At 39.5% G+C, this 20,739-nt stretch overlaps 1 protein-coding gene across 3 annotated transcripts; it reads right to left on the reverse strand.

Annotated features, from left to right (window-relative positions):
• Window positions 1-3,290: 3,290 nt before the first annotated feature.
• Window positions 3,291-19,377, reverse strand: il2rb (interleukin 2 receptor, beta). Of its 3 annotated transcripts, XM_077211990.1 has the most exons (11): window positions 19,119-19,278; window positions 17,308-17,348; window positions 16,274-16,372; window positions 15,452-15,563; window positions 13,946-14,015; window positions 13,757-13,844; window positions 8,059-8,192; window positions 7,677-7,896; window positions 7,477-7,576; window positions 6,943-7,027; window positions 3,291-5,751 (listed from the first exon to the last, which is right to left on the reverse strand). In XM_077211990.1, the coding sequence occupies exons 3-11, from the start codon at window positions 16,350-16,352 to the stop codon at window positions 5,044-5,046; spliced, it is 1,596 nt and encodes a 531-aa protein (XP_077068105.1). In that variant the 5' UTR covers window positions 16,353-16,372; window positions 17,308-17,348; window positions 19,119-19,278; the 3' UTR covers window positions 3,291-5,043. The 3 variants fall into 3 exon arrangements, with proteins under 3 accessions (XP_077068105.1, XP_077068103.1, XP_077068104.1); XM_077211988.1 differs by lacking the exon at window positions 17,308-17,348 and having other exon boundaries at window positions 19,119-19,377; XM_077211989.1 differs by lacking the exon at window positions 17,308-17,348 and having other exon boundaries at window positions 16,274-16,360; window positions 19,115-19,208.
• Between the last annotated feature and the right edge of the window lie 1,362 nt (window positions 19,378-20,739).

Consider the following 20,739-nt stretch of genomic DNA (forward strand, 5'->3'; position numbering starts at 1 on the left):
TCTCTGGAGTGTTTGATAAAAGAAATTAAAGGAATAATTAATTCTAAAATGATTATTCATCATTTACTCAGCAATTGCAATGTCATTTCAATCTCATATTTCCTTCTGTGTGGAACACAAAAAGAGATATTAGGGAAAATTCATTCTGAGGAAAAAAGTCAGAATATCTGATAGAATAAACTCGGAATCGTAATCGTGAGATATACACTTGAAATTACCTTTTTGTTATTTTATTCAGTGGCTTCCATAAACTGCAGACAAATGTAGGGTAGGCAGGGACGTGCGGTCAGGGTAGGCAGTGCCTCACCAAAGGAAATGTTGACATTGATTACATTTATTAATTCCAAGAGCTTTATTAATTCACCACATTATTAATTGCATTTATTTTATTCCAAATATGAATTTTTGTAACAAAAATTTTCAGGAATACACATATAATATACTCCTTTTGCCATTGTTTGCTCCTAAAAATCATCGTTTGCAGAAAATTCAAGGCCATGGCCATTGAGGCAGAGGTTAGCAGTGCCTCTTTGGTCCATAGAATGTAGTTTACGTAGATTTGCGCATGCGCAGTCAGTTCTCATGCTGTCTTGAATTATCAACATTGAGGCAGAGACCGAGGCCGTTTCTCAATATGCGTTCTTGTCTGTACTTGTGTTCTTGTGGACTTGTGAAACGTCATCAGTCGCTGCCCAAGTACTGTCTCAATACACAAGTTTGCATTTTGGCAAGAACGGTTAAAAATCCCGGAAGTGTTCTTGACACGCCCATTTTACCGAGGATGCATCGGTTGGTAACTTGTGTGAACTTGACAGCAGAAATATCCCAGCATTCATTTCGGCATTCAAGGAAGGAGCAGGGAGCAGAAAGGCAGAACAACAGTAAGTCGTTTTTCTACAATTTTGTATGCTATTTCATCACTAAATTCCCTTCTGAGAACATTTGATGTGAGAAATCTACTGTGTAGATTTGAAATATTGCCATTTTACGAACATTTATGGCGAATCGAAAATATGCTAAAACGTTTTCGGTAGTGAAGAATCTCCATAAGCGAGCCAACAGGCCAGTCATGCTAAAAACTCGTTTTACCCCACAGTCAAGAGACCATAGCAGCAGAGCAAAAATGGCAGAAGAAAGCCAGACCCACAACTGTAAGAAAGTTTTACTTTTCTTACCGCTGTTATTATATAATTGCATTCTAATTAATGTGTCAACATTTTCATTTAAACCAAGGGACATCTGAGGATTGCGATGCTTTATTGTTTTGAATATATATTACATCGAGAGTGTACAGCTGTAGAGTAATCCCTTGAGCTGAGGGTAGGCTTGGGCGATATAAACCTGGCTGTTATCATCACTAATTCTTGTTATGTTTGGGTACTGAAGACAGCGCTGTGCGGGGGTATTGCGCAATACCAGCAAGAACACATCACCTCAAACTGTCAGCAGCGTTCTGTGTGCTCGTCACCTTGTAAGTTCATTCTTCCAAGAACAACTAGCAAGAGCGTTCTCCCCAAGAACACAAGTCCATTCTTTGCATTCTTGGTTTTGAGAAACGGCCCGAGCTTACTTCATGTCACGTGATCCACTCGCTCTCACTCACTCTGCGCGCTTCGAGCTACTTAGCATCTAACGGCGCCTAGCGTTGGAAGCGTCCTATGAAGAAAAAAGAGCTGTGGTCGCTAACGGGAAACAGTTGTAGACGAAGTCCATGCGTCTATCCCTCTGGACAAAGATGTCAATTACTTTGTTGTAAAAGTCCTCTTTGTTGGGTGTATTTCATGAGTCTCTCCTTTTCAATGGAAATAAGAAGAGCCAAGGAGGAAAGTCTGTTCTGCTCCATTCATGTCAGAGGCGCCCGTGCCATTGGATGTGCAGTTGCCGCAGCACAGCCTATGAGCGAGCCATACGCTCACTGAGCTAATTTTAGCTGTGCAGCTGCAAATGCGTTTTACATATAGGCTTCAGTAAATCGAGGAAAAGGAGTTTCGTCTACAAATAAAAGTAAGCACCCCCTTTAAAACGTAAATTATTAATTTATTTATTATTTTTTAAAACCCTTATATTGGCTTGTGTGTGTTGTCTGATGGTGGGCTATTGGCCTGCTGTGCGCTGACACCAAAAGGAAGCATGAAGTGCTCTGAAAATGTCCTGGTAGACGGCTGCGTTGACTCTGGATTTAATAAATCACAGTGGACCAAAGTCCTCTTTTCTGATGAGAGCAAATTTTGCATCTCATTTGGAAACCAAGGTCCCAGAGTCTGGAGGAAGAATGGAGAGGCACACAATCCAAGATGCTTGAAGTCCAGTGTGAAGTTTCCACAGTCTGTGTTGGTTTGGGGAGCCATGTCATCAGCTGGAGTTGGTCCACTTTGCTGTCCACCCAACGCAGCCGTCTACCAGGACATTTTCAGAGCACTTCATGCTTCCTTCAGCAGACAAGCTTTATGGAGATGCTTCCTTCATTTTCCAGCAGGATTTGCACCTGCCCACACTGCCAAAAGAACCAAAACCTGGTTCAATGACCATGGTATTCCTGTGTAATTACTGTGTGATTTCAAGTAATATTCTAATTTTCTGGGATTTTGATTTAGTGGGTTTCATAAGCTGTAAGCCATCATCATCAAAATTCTAACAAATAAAGTCTTGAAATATCTCACTTTGCATGTAATGAGTCTATATAATATATTAGTTTCACCCGTTAAGTTGAATTCTTTGAAATAAATCAACGTTTTGATGATATTCTAATTATATGACCAGCACCTGTATAAGCAGTCTGTCTCCTCGCTGATACCACAGTCATGAGCTCACTACTGCCTTCTAGTGGAGAGATCAACCGTCAAAGCCAATTTCCTCAAAGACGGTCAAATCCAGTCAGGAGCACCCATATGAGGACCGGATGCCAAGCCGTTTGACAGGGATCATCAAACACAACACAACACAACACACTCAAAAAGGTAAGTCACGTAAGTTAAAAATTTATTTCTCCACCTTTTCTCAGAAGACTTTTTTGTAATGGTTCACTGAGTTCATTTTTCAGGCCACACATTTAAGGTTGACTTTGTCTGGTGGTTACACAAGCCAAGCTCCAAAGCACTGAACGGAAACGGGCTGGCACTTATAAATGTCAGACCACATAGTACCTGCAATAACTTTAACTTCTCTCTCTCTCTCTCTCTCTCTCTCTCTCTCTCTCTCTCTCTCTCTCTCTCTCTCTCTCTCTCTCTCTCTCTCTCTCTCTCACACACACTCACACGAGCTTTTTTGTAAAGATGACACTTACACCATTATATTTTTGGGGGATTTTATTTCAGTCTCAACAATAAGATATAAGGAAGAGCTAGGACTATTAGATAAGTAACTTATAATAAACAAAGTAAAAAAATGTAAGAAACATAAAATAAGTATCAAACAAGTGCATTCTTTATTAAGATAAAAATGCATATTTCATATATTTGCATTTTTTTATGAAATAAAATGGCTTATTCTTGAGGTTTCTAAAAAGTACAATCCAGAAATGCTCAATTAATAACAGTCCTTAAAAAGTTATGTTAGAAAATGTACATAGCAGTATAAATGAGTGTTGTAATATTGCGAGAGATTTAAAGCCTTTACGCTTCTGCACACTTCAAAAGGACACCCTGAATTTCTAAAAATTCACATTTGAAAAGCAGCATTTATACCATGTTTGTAACATTCTGTGGCATTAAACGTGAAATAACAGTAAATAGCAGCTAAAAATCAAGCAAATGCTTTGCACTCAAACTTGAATATTAAAAATGTGGAAACTTTTGGAGACTTGAACAAGTAAATCAGTGCATGAAAATATAAAATGTTAGCAACATAAAAGGTTAGTGGTGACAATTACCTTTAACAATTAAAGTTATACAAGCTATTCAGATTAACATCTGCTACATAAAATGTTACTAAAGACTTAAAGGGATAGTTCACCCAAAAAATTAAAATCCACTTCCCCTCAAGTTGTTCTAAAACTGCATAACGTTTTCAGATTTTTGGGTTAACTATCCCTTTAAGACACATTTAAGCGCACGTGTAAAAGAAAATGTTCTGGGTTCAGAACGTTAAGCTCAATCAGCATCTCTGGCATTCTGCCAATTACCATGGACAAATATTTCAATGTGTCCCTCAGTTTGTAAAAACAGGTTTGCTTTTTTCCCCTGTAATGCATTTACAATGAAAGTCTATGGGGCAAGACATTCCAGAGGGCATAGAAACAGAAATGTAAAGCTTGCAAAAAACGTGTTATTTAAGCTGTAAATGTGTCTATATCGTCTTGATTGCAGTGGCACTGACATTCAATTATTTAACCCAGAACATGCCTTTAAATCTAGCTTCAAGTCGCTGTACAAAAGTATCTAGAATATAAGCTGTTATAATGCAGCTGTTGAGGATCTTTGAACATAGTATAGAACATGAATATAGTAAAGTATAAAATTTGCAGAGTTATGCAAATAAACTGTATATAGGGGAGAAAAAAATGTGTTTGTCATGGTAAACTTAAATCAAAATCTAAAATCTGCTTCCGCTCTGGAATGGCATTCCTTCTCTGATGACGGCTTGGGTTGAATGTCCTTAACCACTCCCCTCCAACTGTCAGTCAGCTATGCGCGAGGGATGGAGGAGAGGTGAGCTAAAATAAAACCCTGGCCTCTATTCAATATTCTTTTTCTCTTAGAAATACGTCACAACTAAGTCGGTTGCCACTTCTGGTTCACTGGGAATTTAAACTAGATTTTTTTTTGTGTGTGAATTCTGTCCCCCACTAAGGTATTTTTCATAAATTTCCGGCCTCATGTTTTAAGTTTACAAAATAATCGTTTGATATGTTAGTATGTTACCGCCTTGTAAAAAAACGTTGAAATATAAAAGAATAGCAGAGTTCACACCACAACTTTAATGATAACGGCACAGTGGAACGACAGTGATGAACGATAAAAACTGACAGCCAGCTGACTTTCAAAAATAAACCTACCCAGAGGCCCCAGTCTCCCCTATACAGACAGAGATGGACTCGACCTGCACTTAGATGGATTTGTTGCTGTATTTCTGCATCTCCTTCAGGGTCAAATATCCACTCCCACAGGGCTCAATCATGGAGGTGGGTCTGACCACAGCGCCCTCTGCATGCTCAGAGGTGGAATTACAGCTGGGTGCTCTCACAGGTTCAGACCACGGTGTGATTATGGGCACCGGAGCGAAACTCTCTGCTGGGCGAACAGCACCGAGGGAACCTTGCAGTGACATAATGAAAGAAACCAGCGCATGTCCTTCAACCCCGGGATCTTGGTCTTCATCATCTTGGTCTTCCTCACAATTCTGCTCTCCAGGTATGCCGAACCCTGAATCCGAGGTCATCGGCTGTTCCATCTGGAAACTTGGGGTCTGCAAACAGTCATATGAAGACCCTGGCGATGAGAGAGGGGAGCTTGTGCCTTCCTCGGGTTGATAGATGAAGTACACGGGGCAGGATTCGAGGTAAAGAGAGCCCGAAAGCGATTTGCTATAGAAGTAGCCCATGTTAGAGAAACCAGACGATGAAGCATGGCTGGTGCCGCTGTTCTCAAGTCCAGAGTCCATCTGATTGGAGTTAACAAGCGCAGCAGTAGACATCTGAGTGTCGGGATCCAACAAGGACAGGTCCCAAGTATCATAAATTTCTACAGGTGAGATATCGTCACATGGCTGAGGGGTAAGAAATGGCCCGTCTGAATTTTGACAGCCCAGCCAATTCTGTGGACAGGAAAGAGGAAATGCATGTGGTCAGTGTGTGTGTTTTGCTGGCTTGCTGAAGGAAGATATGAGTAAACATTTGCAAGAAATGCAGGTCTAGGCCACATCTGTAAACTTGGGTGTGTGTGAGAGTTTGTACTGCTAAGATTTTACATTAGAAAAAAAATGTGTTAACCTGATAATGTTATTGGTACTCATACATTTCTGCATGCTCAACTGCATTGGTGTGAATTCACAACAAAGAAAGTTAAAGGAGGGAATTGCCACAATACTGGTAAAAACAGCAATATCACCGTGAGTAAGGGGCGAGTAAGATTTTTTTTTTTTTTAAGGAAATTAATACTTTGATTCAGCAAGGTTGCATTAAATCAAACAAAAGTGACAGGAAAGACATGTATAATGTTACAAAAGATTTATATTTCAAATAAATGCTGCTCTTTTGAACTTTCTATTCATCAAAGAATCCTGAAAAAAATATGTTTCCACAAAAATATTAAGCAGCACAACTGTTTTCAACTCTGATAGATGTTTCGAGCATCAAATCAGTATATTAGAATGATTTCTAAAGGATCATGTGACACTGAAGACTGGAGTATCAATTACAGGAATTAATTACACTTTAAAATATATAAGATGAGAATGAGACTAAAATGAAAATATATACACACACACACACACATATATATATCTGTATATAACTGTATATTATATACAGTTAATATACAATTATTGGCACCCGATGTAAATATTTTTACAGCCATCTTTGATCATATTTATCAGGGGTGCCAATAATTCTGACCACAACTGTGTGTGTGTGTGTGTATGTATATATATATATATATATATATATATATATATATATATATATATATATATATATATATATATATATATATATATATATATATGTGTGTATATATAGGCTACACACACACACAGATATATATATATATATATATATATATATATATATATATATATATATATATATATACAGTATATTGTAATAATATTTCACAATACTACAGTTTTTGCCATATTTTTGATCAATCAAATGCAGCCTTGAGAGTTCTTTTAAAAACACTACATATCTTACCAACCCCGGTAACGTTTGAACGGTAGTGTAGCTCTTTGGAAACTAGTTTTGAATAACATAGATAGTACATATGCAGGAGATACAGCATAACTCACCTGGAAGTTTCCACCGTGAACATTGTGAAGAGGCTGGAAATATCTGGATGGATCTGGAACGTGTTGATGGTTTGGTTTCAATAACCTGCAAAGAAAAAATAACGCTTGAAACAGATGCACAAACAAACACAAATATCAGGTACAAAGACCAACGGTTACATACTTACACGGAAATACTGCAAGCAGAAACATACACACAGACACCTACACAGCACTTTCCACAAATAGGGTAAAACAAACTAGGCCTTGAATGTCTTAAAAATTAGGTCAAATATTTGTTATTTTCTTACAAAGGGTCAATAACAAGGCTTTACCCTTCATAAAATATCCGTCCACTCCAGGAGGTCAAACTAAATATTAATACTTTATTTTCTACATATTATCTACGTTTACACTGTTACAAACTTTGGATCATTTGTTGAAAATAAATAACTGAATAAATATTTAAAAATAAAATAAAAGAGAAGAGAAGGGGCAAGAAAAAGTCGATGAGGATGGGTTACTAAATAAAACATATACACATCTAATACTCACCGGTTGCTTTTCTTTATCTTACAGATGACCAAAGAAACACCAGAGAGAACAAGCAAGACATGGAAGCCAATGATCAGAACTAGACGTATATCATCAGGCACTGATGGAGAAAAAAGACGAAAACTGCTTTCATAAAATATGATCTTAGCTCACAAACAAATATTATTATAAAATATTATTAGGCTGGCAAGAGGCCCCACCTTGTGATACTTCATCCCCTGGTTTCACTAATGGCTTTCCAATCTCAGACCTCCAGGACACAGCAGGACTCCAGTGGCTCCATTCCCCCTGAAGGTAACCATCATTTATGGGTTCAACAGGCTTCACACGCACCCTGGCCTGGTATTCTTCTCCTACAGTCACGAAATGATGGTTCAGCAGCATGTAACTTTCATGAGAGATATTCCAATGTCTTGCCATCTGTAAAATCATATATGCACATAAAAAACACATACACACACACACAAAAAAAACCCCACTTAAAATAGTTTTGTAATTGACTTAGATGTGTTCAAATGAATACTGTTTTATTTGATTAATTCATTAGGGTAAATGTTTAAACAAACACAAATGTTTGCTTACCTCCCAGCTTGTATGTGTGGGTTTAAACTGCAACTGGAATTCATACTCCTTTATGTCTTTTGGAAAGTTAATGCCTTTACTCCAAGTTATTTTATCCCTGCTTACAGTAGGTTTATCTGGTGGTTGTGTCTTAACTGTTATTCAAACAAACAAACAAGTACATAAAAACAAACGAGAGAACAGTTACATTAATAACCACGTAGAGTATGTTGCTAGCAACACCAAAGTCATCATGGGTTTGATTGTTCTCAAGGCATTATTGTGGGGTTGCGGAGTCTTTAACCTCTAATTATGGCTTAAATGGCAAAAAAAAAAAAAAAAAAAGGTTTGGGTGTGTGTAATAGACAGATTTCATTTTACATATAGCATAAAGATTGACGTCATGGGGTCTCTCCTGGGAGCCCAATCACCTCCAAATGGTAACAGAACAAGCCACATACGGGTATAAATAGGTCTGGCATTACTCACTTTCTCATACCCCTTTTCCACCAAAAAAGAACCGGTTCGGAACTGGTGCTGGTTCAAAGTTGGTTCGGAGTTGGTTCAACTTGCGAACCTTCTCAGATCCTGTTTGTTTTTACACTGACTAGAGCGCCCAGTTAACGATGCGTTACGTCACTGTGTACGTTGCCATGTGTCTTAACTAGAAACGCTTGCAAGTACAACATTACTTTGGGATTATCTCTAACTCGTGTACCAAGAAGGCTTTAAAAAAATTTAAATATGCAAGTCTTTTACTATTTTCCTTTGATATGTAATTTTTCTGATTAGTTATGTACCCCTGTCTTGTGTCTTTTTTTTCTTTCCATTTATTTGTTTTATTTTTGTGACTGTTTTCTTCTTTGCTTACATAATGTTTTCAATAAAAAAATAATTTAAAAAACTAGAAACGCTTGCGCCAACTTAAAGCATAACAATTACAATGGCGGACTACATTGTGTTTCTGAAAATGTTTCTCCTGGCTTTGCGATCCTATATTGGGGTCAGAAAAGATGTTTAGAACACATCTAAACCCGCCCCCAGCCCCCGCTGTAAGCATGACGTGGTTAAAGAACGGTTCTAGTCCAGCAAAGAGTTGGTGCCGCTTTAGAACCAGTTTTTCTGGCCGAGAACCGGTTCTTTGGTTGTCGTAACACAAAGAACTGGTTCGTGAGTAGGCACCGGCTCCGAACCGGCTCTCAAAATGCTTTGGTGGAAAAGGGGTATCATTCATGTTTTGATTCTGAGCTAGGTGGTTGTGACTGTGCAATCATTCAGCAATTTTAATTGCTATCAGGAGAAATATTCCAATACAGCTATTTTAATTGCTATTTTGCCTTGCAGCTCGTTGTGGGATCTCTCTGCTGATGTGAAGGCGCATTCCAGCACTGTTTGCGTCCAGCTCCCTGAACACACAGTGCAGCATTCGCACCTGGGCGTTTCGGCTAATAGAGCAGTTCCTTAAAAGAGCAAGCACAGGCGTTCAACGTCTTTTTTTAAAAGATGTATTTCTGTCCGTGTGTTTCTGGATGCGTTCGCTTCCTGACTTCATCTGATGGCCATGATCGCTGTCTCTCATCAGGCTCAAGTGGAACCCTCCACCGTGTCCCGAGCGCTTCGCGGTTGGATGATTGGTTCCTGGGTGCAGCGCATGGTCCACAGCCTTTATTCCTGGAGGTGCATGAGGAAGTTCAGAAAACTGGGAATATGCACCTTTTACTGCTCAAAGCCGTTCTTCTGTCTCCCCACTCAATGGTGGGGAAACCAAGCGTTATGTGGACATCCCACAGGTGGAGTGTGCAATTGTGGTTCAGTTGTGCCTGCAAAGAACCGCGACCTGGCGGAATCGTCCGTGTCTCCCGTCCAGGGCGGGTAAGATGACAGAAGCCCTAGCTGCTAAGGCATCTCTGGGCAGGCGGCCATGGCCATCCAGTAGGTCCATCAGGCAAAAGCTCCCAAATAGCTGCATGAGGGTAGTTCTGAGACAGGTTTGACCTCACCCTCCGAGCGTTGAATGTCAAGGAGCGGACCCTCGGCCAGACGATGTCATCTCTGGTTGGACCTGGCTTAGATGAAGGACACCGACGAAGTTCGCCTTCTTGACGCCCCCTTCTTGACCCCCGCTGGCTCATTAAGACAATCAGACGATTCAGTTTGCCGGGCATCCCCCCAGGTTCAGTGGCATCCTTTTTAACTTGGTGCAGGCAAACATTCCCCTGTCCTGCATGGGGAGATTGCAGTCCTCCTGGCGAAGGGTCGCAATAGAGCCTGTCTCTCCAGCCAAGATGAAGTCAGGATTTTACAGTCCGTACTTCATAGTACCCAAGAAGAGTGGGGGTTTACGGCCAATCTTGGGTCTGCGTGTCTTCAATTGGGCCGTTCACAAGCTCCCGTTCAAGATGCTCATGCAGAAATGCATCCTCACATGCATTCACTCCGAGGATTGGTTTGCAGCAAAATACTGCATACTTCCATGACTCAATTTTACCTCGGCACAGACCGTTTCTTCGCTTTGTGCTCGAGGATCGAGCATATCAGTACAAGGTCCTCCCCTTTGGGCTGTCCCTGTCTCCCTGTGTCTTCACCAAAGTCGCAGAAGCTGCCCTTGCCCCGCTGAGGAAGGTATTCATTCGCATCCTCAACTTTTCTCGGTGTGGAGTCGAACTCGGTCAGTATGACAGCGAGTCTCTCCAATGAGCGCCTGTGGTCGGTGCTGAACTGCCTGAATACATTCAGGCGGAAAACAGCGGTTCCACTGAAAAAATTTTCAGAGGCTCCTGAGGCATTTGGCACCCGCAGCCCCTGTCACGCTGCTCGGATTGATACATATGAGACCTCTTTAGGCGGAGGATCCATGGCATACTCCATGTGACCATCAGACCGAGCTGTCGCTAAACATTCAGCCCATGGTTGGACCTTGCCTTTCTATGGGCCGGAGTACCCCTAGAACAAGTCACCACGAATGTAGTTGACACAACAGATGACTCAACCATGGGCTGGGGTGCCGTATGCACCAGGCAAGCTGCCTCGAGCTCCTGGACAGGACCTTGACTGCAGTGGTATATCAACTGGTGCGAGTTGCTAGCAGTACTCTTTGCCCTTGTGCCGATTCTGACTGTTGCTGCACGACACGTATGTACTGGTCCGGATGGACAACACATCGACCGTAGCGTACAATTTTGAGCTTAAAATCCTGTTTTTAAAGACTGTGTCAGTAATTCGTGCCTAGAGTTCGGTCCGGCCCTTTCTCCAGGATACGTGCCCAAAGTTCCCACCACTGCCTTTTGGGACCAGGTGGTGAACTTGCAAGTGCTGCCCCTGGAGGAGGCAGACCCAGCCCTTGCATTGCTGTGTTCCGTTCGCGCACTGTGTGTTTACATGGACCGCAGACAGAGCTTCTTAAACTCAGAGCAGCTATTTGTCTGCTTTGGAGTTCAGCAGAAGGGAAAGGCTGTCTCCAAACAAAGGTTGGCCCATTGGATTGTGGATGCCATCGCCTTGGCGTACCAGTCCCAAGGCAAGTCGTGCCACCTGGGAGTGAGAGCTCACTCCACTCGAGGTGTTACTTCCTCCCGGGCATTGGTGCATGGCGCCTATCTAGCAGACATCTGCAGAGCTGTGGATTAGGCGTCACCCGAGACGCCCAAAAGTTCTTATCTGCGGTACTCAAATACACAAAGTCTTGTAACGAAGTGGCCTAAATCAGGCCGATATAATCCGTCATAAATCATGCACGTAACCACACTTTTCTCCTTGTACATCGACTCAGAGGATAACAAGAGTCCTTCAACAAACAAGCAAACCAAAATCAACATCATACCATATGTGAATCAACACAGGCTGCAAACAACCATGAATAAAACATAAAAAAGACACCAACATCTTACATTGACTGAGCAGAAAATCTCGTAGATTCCCAGTCCGGACTCTTAAGGGATCGCACACTGGATGAGAAGCGCAGTGCAGCACCACATCTTTAAAATTCGAACACAATATTCTCTATTAGTGTACACACACAGTCGGCGTCATTCGGCCACCAACGGCTCAGGACCTTGTTCAAAATCCTGTCGCGCCACAGAGCTCCATTTACATAGTTTTAAATTTACATTTATTTGTCTCATATTGTCGTTGATGTATATACTGACATCATCCTGTGTTGCAATATACATTTAGTTTTACATTCATTTACAGAAATCAGCTGCTTGAAGGAAAATTGCTGATGTTATCTGATTGTCAGGTGATATTCTCAGTTCATTCAGTTAACGGACGCTCTGAGGTAAAGTGTTCAGACTGCAGACTAGCAACGATTGTATTTAATTTTACAGTACAATCATAACGTAGGACAGACATTATCTTAATTCCATAATGTCCTTAAACATAACAATATTGCTGGCCATAAACTCAGAAAGTGCGCGTCTGGTGTGCGATACCTCGAGTTGTCCTAGACGTGACGCGGCGCTGCGCTTCTTGTCCAGTGTGCAACCCCCTTAAGAGTGGCACGCAGATACCATCCATCATACTGTTAGCCCCAAAATAATCTTAAGACAGTAAAAGAAATGGACACAGCGACCCCCTTGATTTCAACGGAGAAAAGTGAAGCCCATTAGAAGCCCTCACTTCCTGATGGCTGAGCGTACTGCGCAGGCTCAAACTGAGCTTGACCATGTAGAGCAACCTGTCTGACAGTTGTAAATCTAGTAGCTGTGCCACATATCAAATTATTTCCAATTCCTCAAAAACGTTGTTGAAATATGTTGTCCCTTTGCTTTTATGGACTCTCTATCGATGGGCTTCTCCCTTGACTTTATGCCTCCATGTCCCCCGGATTGTCTCATAGACAGTAAAAGATTGCCTGCGAGCTTCTCCTCCTGTCAATATGGTAATTTCTCTACCGTGCGACAGAGAGTCGCGGGGTCATGATGCAATCAGTAGCCAAACGGTTTCTACGGGGCCATAACGTAAGATATAAAGAATGGAGCCTTTTATACATTGTCATGTTTCTATAGAAATAAATAATGGACAAATGAAGTATTTGGACGCCTCAGATGTAAAGTTATTCGCTGTCAAAGTGACACCAAAATGAATGGGAGTCTTTCCCTGTCGGTAAACCCATGTCTTTCCCTGGGTGGTTCTCCTCTGTCCTGTCTCTGCGCCAGTAGCAGTGCCATTTGTAAACTAGACGTTTTTATAAAAACAGCAACAACAAAAACCTTAAAGGGATTGTTCACCCAGAAATGAAAATTATGTCCTTATTTACTTACCCTCAATTTGTTCCAAACCTGTATGAGATTTTTTTTCTCCTACTGAACAAAAAAGAAGATATTGGTAACCAGAGTTTGTAACTTTTTTTTTTTACCTACTATGGAAGTTAATAGGCCCCATCAACTGCCTCGTTACCAACACTCTTCTTTTGTGTTCAGCAGAAGAAAGAAAATCATAGAGGTTTGTAACCTGTATGATTGAGGGTGAGTAAGTGATGACTTCTTAATATTTGGGTGAATTATCCCTTTAACTATGTCATCACCAATTTTTGAAATGCCCTTATCAAAATAATTATTTTGTACTGTGATGACAATGTTTTGCTCATTTAAATAGCAAAATCTTCTTAACTGTTAATTTTACCCCTGCTATTGTCTAATTTCAGTCATTCTGTATTTGTTTTTTTTACATTAACCTGCCATTTTAAACATATTACTAATAGCAGAATTAATCCACTTACTGTGTCGGCCAGGTTGAAAAGTCAGATTAGTTCTGACAGATCCATTACAGGTTACATCCAATGAGATTTTCTGAAGGAAAAAAAGGTGCTGTGTTTGATAGAGAGAGAGGGAAACGTAAGAAGACAATACACCCTGATCAACTCGGTGAATTGAAATTTAACTTAATTGAGAGATCTATTTCTACTCACTTTTTTTTGGTAGGTTAAAGAACAACTTCTGGTAAAATGGGATTGACTACTCAGTGGCACCAGCTCACATCTACACACAAGTTCAAATTTAATTCGAATTTGAGAAAGGTTGATTTATCAACGTTAAAGTGCCCCTATTATGGATTTCTGAAAATGATCTTTCATGCAGTGTGTAATGAAACTCTAAGTGAATGAAAACATCCTACAAAGTTTTAAATCTGAAAGTGCACCGTATTTGTCTTTTCAAAAGTAAGAGTCGACTCTGAGTCGATGAAATGAATCGTTTTTCAAAAGAGTCATTAGCCGTTTCGTTGTGACGTCAAGACGAAACATTAGCATATTGCCCGCCCACGTATTGCACGCACAGACACCAGTGAAAACTTGAACGCCCTCAAACCACCATCTGATTTCTGTGGATACTGGATAGCATCATGTCCAGAATACGCTGTGCTCTACAATGTGAAGGTATAATTCTAAACTTTTGCTGTGTTCCCTTTATTTCACTGACGACTGCTTCTCAAATCTCGGAGTTCAATGCAGGATTCGCAAACCGCTTGCTCTTGAAAGATGGTGATCAAAATACTTTTGTTTGAGTTTTATATTGTGTTGGTCTCCTACTAACTGGTTAACTCACATTATTACTGTCTTACTGAAATACTTCTGCTAATCAGTTGTGGGCCACTATTACCTAAAACGGTGTCTATAAATTCAGGTTGTCTGTCCTTCTCACTACTTTGAGGAAAGATTAAGCACGGAGCAAGATTTGCTTTACCCACGTTTATGTTACATCAGTCATTCACGCTAGAGCTCGGCTTATGCACTATGTTATTGATAGAGTTTCCACCTATTCACCGCCATAAATTAGAAAAATACTCGGTAAATGAATAAGTACAAGTAAAATAATCTGTTTGTTGATGGACATGCACTTGTTAATGCCGATGGTGAGGAATTACAGTTGAAACATCTCATAATGTACCTCAAACTGAGTAGTGTATCACTGAGAAACGTCCTACTCGAGTCGACCTTGCGATGGAGGTTCGGGTTGAATGAATAGTTCTTCCAGTGTTTCATCATTGGACTCGCGCTCAGATTGATATGGTAAAATCGAAGTCATTGTTCGTTGCTGTGTTTTGTTTATGGTGTAGGAAGCCTCAGGACAAGCAGAGCTGACATTGTTATGGCAATGGGTGTTTTGTTTTCGACATGCGCACTGTACGCGGTAAACCAATCACACCAGACTGAGCTTTCTGGCCAATCAGAGCAGAGTAGCTCGTGGAAAGGAGGGATTTAGAGAGATTGATTCATCTGACGAGTCGTTTGAGAATCATTGAAAATGTGGTGATCTGCAAATGTAAATTATGAGAAAATGGAACTGTTTTTTTTTTTATCTTTGATGCATGAACCTGTTGTAGGAGACTCCCAAACAACATTAGGAAACTTTGAAATAGCATAATAGGGGCACTTTAAATCTGTCCAATCTGAGACATGAAACAAAAATGTACAAACCTTTTTTTGTCTTTGAATCCCACAAGCTCACATTGTTGGCCGGAGTAATTTGTAGAGCTTCGCCACACACAAGAAATCTTTGTCAAGTAGTCACTCACACATGAAAGATCTTCTGTTTTTGGTAAAAACCAGAGGAAAAATGTTATAAGTGAATAGAAAACAAGTAAATATTTATTTCGTCTTTCTATACTAGTAAAGTTAACGGGATAGTTCATCCAAAAATAAAAATTCTGTCATTAATTACTCGCCCTAATGTCGTTACAAACCCGTAAGACTCATCGCCAGAACACGAATGAAGATGTTTTTGAAACATTAGAGATTTCGGATGTTTCAAATATCTGAGAGATTTCAGTCCTTCCATTGACAGCTTATACGCAACTACCACTTTCAAGCCCCTGAAAGGTAGCAAAGACATCATGAAAGTAATCCATGTGACAGGAATCTCTCAGATTTCATCAAAAATATCATCATGTCTTGGAACTACATGAAGGTGAGTACTTTTTTACAGAATTTACATTTTTGGGTGAACTATCCCTTTAAGAAATTAACATAAATATACCCAACTAACATTATTTGGCTGCCAGAATGTTCTCTGAACAATAATAGATAGGGAAAGTTATTTTATGGTTGTAAAGATAAAGCTTAAAAATAATGATTTAGGAACATTGTTAGTTATTTTAAGGTTGTCTCAAAAAACCTCCCTGCAACGTTCTGACAACATTATTTTATGATTGTAAAAAAAATTATAATAATAAATAAATAAATAAAACGATACGGGAACCAAATATAATGTTAGGGAAATGTTCTGCGTTTGTAGGGTACCTGTATGTATGTTATTGGACTGGCCAGTTCTATAAAGTATGATGAAGATGAAGAGAGGAGTATACCAGTAATCCTTCATCACTAATCCTGAAAGACACACTGAAACACACATATAAAACATAATTTTTTTTAAATACATCTTTAGTATAAAATAATATTTGTCAAGATCAAAAATGACACCAAAGAAGTACTCTTTGTCTTCTACACTCTAAATCTTCTGAAGCAATTAGATTTTTTGTATTCAGAATAGATCAAAATAAAATCTTCCATCGCCATTAATTTTTTTATTGTACGGACATGACATTCTGCAAAGCAGTTCTACCAGAAAGACTCGGGAGATATAGTGATGTAACAAGCATTAATTTATTGACAGCCCAGCAACCAATTATAAAGTTCTTTGGCGTAGGCCCCGTCCGTAGTTCTTAATCCGAGTGTAGCGGATCTGCATTTCCTGCCTTAAGCAAAGGCAGGAGCGCAGCCGACCCCCCAGGGGGGACAGGACCATCCTGGTGGTGGTGGGGATGGTGGAGGAAGTTGTTGCGTCGGTATTTACGAACACAAACATGTGTAAGTACCGATCTTTTATACATGAGTGTATAAGGACATGATTGGATAGATGTGAAGGTAATAATGACGTAGTAATTAAGTCTTCCTGGCAGAACTTTATGCTAAAGCTTTCATTTCTCAGTTGTGACTCATCCAACACTTCAAAATTATAACATACCACAAAAGTAGCAACACTCAATGTTTCATCCATTTCATCCATCATTTCATCATTCCATAAGCAACTCAAAATCTGGCTTCCTAAAGTAATTTATATGAGGTTAACTCACTTGGACTCAATGCAGTGCTACTGTGGTTGTTTTATTCTATTGTCTAAAAATTAATATCTATGGTGATATCTGGTGTGGTAATCAGATGATATGATCATTGGTGATCTGTTAATAACTCAGTAGCAAACTGCTATGAGGTCACAAACTGTCGCTATGGAGATATGACTAAGAGTGTAACCGCAAATGAAGTTGGTTTTTTACCTGTGGCTGAAATTGTGACACAAATGCACACAATATTGCTCCTAGGAAGGAGAACTAAGTTTAGTCACTCTGAACTGGAATGGTAACACAAAAGGTTCTGGGTTCAAAGTCGGACCCGAAATTATCCAATCAATGCAATGAAAGAATATTTTATCTGCAAGGCAAAAACACTTGACCAGTTAAACTAGCACTAACTATTTGTATTCTAATATTTTTTTATGCTACGTGTACTGTACTTGACTAACTGGGACTTGTCAGAGCACTTGCATATTGTTGCCCTATTTGGTTGCTTCCATTTTTCTCCTCATTTGTAAGTCGCTTTGGATAAACACATCTGCTGAATGATTAAATATAAAAATCATATGTCCAATCACTTACAAAGCACTTACTTAGCACTCCACTCTTCAATAAGCTGATTTATAGTTATGCACCATAGCTTAATTTTTAAAACTTAAAAGGATAGTTTGCTTAAAGATGACAATTCTATCTTCACTTACTCCCCCTCACATCTTTTCTAAACTTGTATGACTTTCTTTCTTTTGTTCAAAAATGTCTAGAATGATAAAACGCTAAAAAAGGGTGAGTTTAGATTTAGAGGTTAGACAATCATGCAAACAGACAGTTAGCCATAAGAGCTTTAATTTTTTTAATTCAGACTTTCACTTTTAAATGGCATCGCTGTGGCTTTTTACCTGACAGGATGTTGCCCAAAGAAAACGGTAAACTGCAAAGCACGCATATTGAATTCCATTGCAAAATTCTTTAGGTGCGCATATATGACGCAAGCTAACTTTGGCTCTTTTGCTGAGTGGGCCATTGTCAACTGTATACAGGCAATTTCCACCAACACTACAAAACGACACCCACAGACGGCAACAAAAACCCTCAGCTGTAACCATAAGGTGACTTCTTGTAAAAAGGCACACTTGTAGACTGATAGCGCAGAAGATGCCTTGCCAGTCGAAGTAGAATCAAACAGTGACAGGACTCTACAGCAATCACTGACGGTGCGGTTTCACTTGAACACATTTAAAAGTAGGCGCTGAGTAACTCGGATAGCAGTTTATTTGACACACAGGTTTGAACCTCAACTACTGATATGAGCGATCGCTGCAAACATCTGGTTCAACACTCTCGGTTTCACAAAACGCTTCCTAACTTCTTGGGTTATTCTTAAGAGTGCATGTTTAATAGGAACTAACTTGTACTTTGCATTGGTAAATTAACTAAAAAAGTTTATTCACCAATGCGTAACGAGTATTTACCAATTTATTTACCAATGAGTGGTGACTAATAATCAACCCATACAATGACCCCTAACATCTGGACACTAAAGTCACACTTAAAAATGTTAATTGCATCAGACAGCAAAATATTAAAACAAGAGGCATCTGCTAAAAAAATTTAAAAAATCTTTTCTCAGAACTAACTTTCTACTCCCTTTTTGTGTCATCATGTGAGGGGGAGTTTTAGTGAATGAAATCAGTTTTTACAGGTGCACATCTTCCAGATTGATTCACATCGACATAAAGTCACAATACGCTTAGTTTTCAACAGTATAACTATTGTAAAACCTAACAAATTTCTTCATGTGAAATGTTTTGCTTGAAGTAAATGCTTATTTTGGTATATACTGCAATGGCGTCCATTTTTTATTGCGGCTTAAGTTTTCAAATACATTTTAGGGTCAATCGCTTCCATAAAATAAAATAATATTTTAAGTCAGATCAGCTTAAAAAAGTTGTTGTTTGATATACAATACGTCATTGCTCAACGCAGCAGTCATTTAATATTGCAAGTGTAATACTTACCTTTTGCCTTCAGCTGACTGTCAAACAGGCAGCATGGATGCTGAGGTCTGTCTGTCTACCTGACCACCTACTCTTCATCCTCCTCTCTTTACCGCTCTCGCTCTCTCTGCCCCTCCCCTTTTACCTCCATATGTCAGGAGGACCTCTCTTTCTCTATCACACTACTCCTTTCTTTCTATTACTCATCCGACCTCTCTCTCTCTCTCTTTTTCTCTCGCTCTGCAATTGCATTTTCTTCCTCCCTGCTCGATGTTTGACTAACCACAATGTTTGCTGACATGTTTACAAAGCTAAATCAAGAGGTCAGAGGGCTCGAAGAGAAAAAAAAATGTCCCCTCAATCTTTCTTTGATGCAAGGATGTTCTTTTCTTCTTGTTTATATATAATGTATTATTTATATATTTTATTGTTGAGTCTTAGTATACACCATTTTGTGAGAGTCTGAAGTTCTGAACTTTGTTTTTTAGAGCAAGATTATTAAAAGTTATTGGAGAGGCCAGGAAAATGTGAATTTCTTGGCTTTTGTTAAGAGTAAATTTTAGCCACCTGGGCCCCACGCTGGGCTCGACACAGCGCCTGAGCGGTGCTCAGAGCACAAAAGTTTGATGAGGACCACATCCTGTTTCATACAAACTTTTTATACCCACAAACTACACACACACACACACACACACACACACTCAGAAAACATGCATATAAACAATCACATGCATGCATGTATGCAGGAATCCATATGCATTGACAAATGGGCTCTGCTGAAGCACAAGGAGAACCAAAATTATATAGAAAAATTAAATGGAGAAACATCTTTGAAACAATCTGTGCTTTTATCTTTGAGAAGTAGGCATCTAATTCAGTATGCATTACATACCTCATTTACTAAATTTAGCAACACATCAGTGCATGAGTACATTTGCTAATGGAAGCTCTTAAACTATGAAGTGATGTGCATGTCGTATCAAGCAAATACACACCACACAGGTACAGCTAAAGTCTGCAATTTCTGCATCATACCAAAAAAAGAAAGAAAAAAAGATTAGGCACGTTCCAATTTCTATGCCATTTTGTAGTATAAATATTTCTCAAGTAGTGCTTTCACAATGAAAATTCCAAAATGTCGGACACCTCATGCTCGCGACTGTCTTTAGCGACCCGGATCTACAGGTCCTTCTCAAAAAATTAGCATATTGTGATAAAGTTCATTATTTTCCATAATGTAATGATAAAAATTAAACTTTCATATATTTTAGATTCATTTTACACCAACTGAAATATTTCAGGTCTTTTATTGTGTTAATACTGATGATTTTGGCATACAGCTCATTAAAACCCAAAATTCCTATCTCAAAAAATTAGCATATTTCATCTGACCAATAAAAGAAATGTTTTTAATACAAAAAAAGTCAACCTTCAAATAATTATGTTCAGTTATGCACTTAATACTTGGTCGGGAATCCTTTTGCAGAAATGACTGCTTCAATGCAGCGTGGCATGGAGGCAATCAGCCTGTGGCACTGCTGAGGTGTTATGGAGGCCCAGGATGCTTCGATAGCGGCCTTAAGCTCATCCAGAGTGTTGGGTCTTGCGTCTCTCAACTTTCTCTTCACAATATCCCACAGAT

The sequence above is a fragment of the Siphateles boraxobius genome, unplaced genomic scaffold, assembly GCF_051911475.1.
Source record: "Siphateles boraxobius isolate OS27281-9 unplaced genomic scaffold, OSU_SipBor_1 66, whole genome shotgun sequence".
Taxonomy (NCBI): domain Eukaryota; kingdom Metazoa; phylum Chordata; class Actinopteri; order Cypriniformes; family Leuciscidae; genus Siphateles; species Siphateles boraxobius.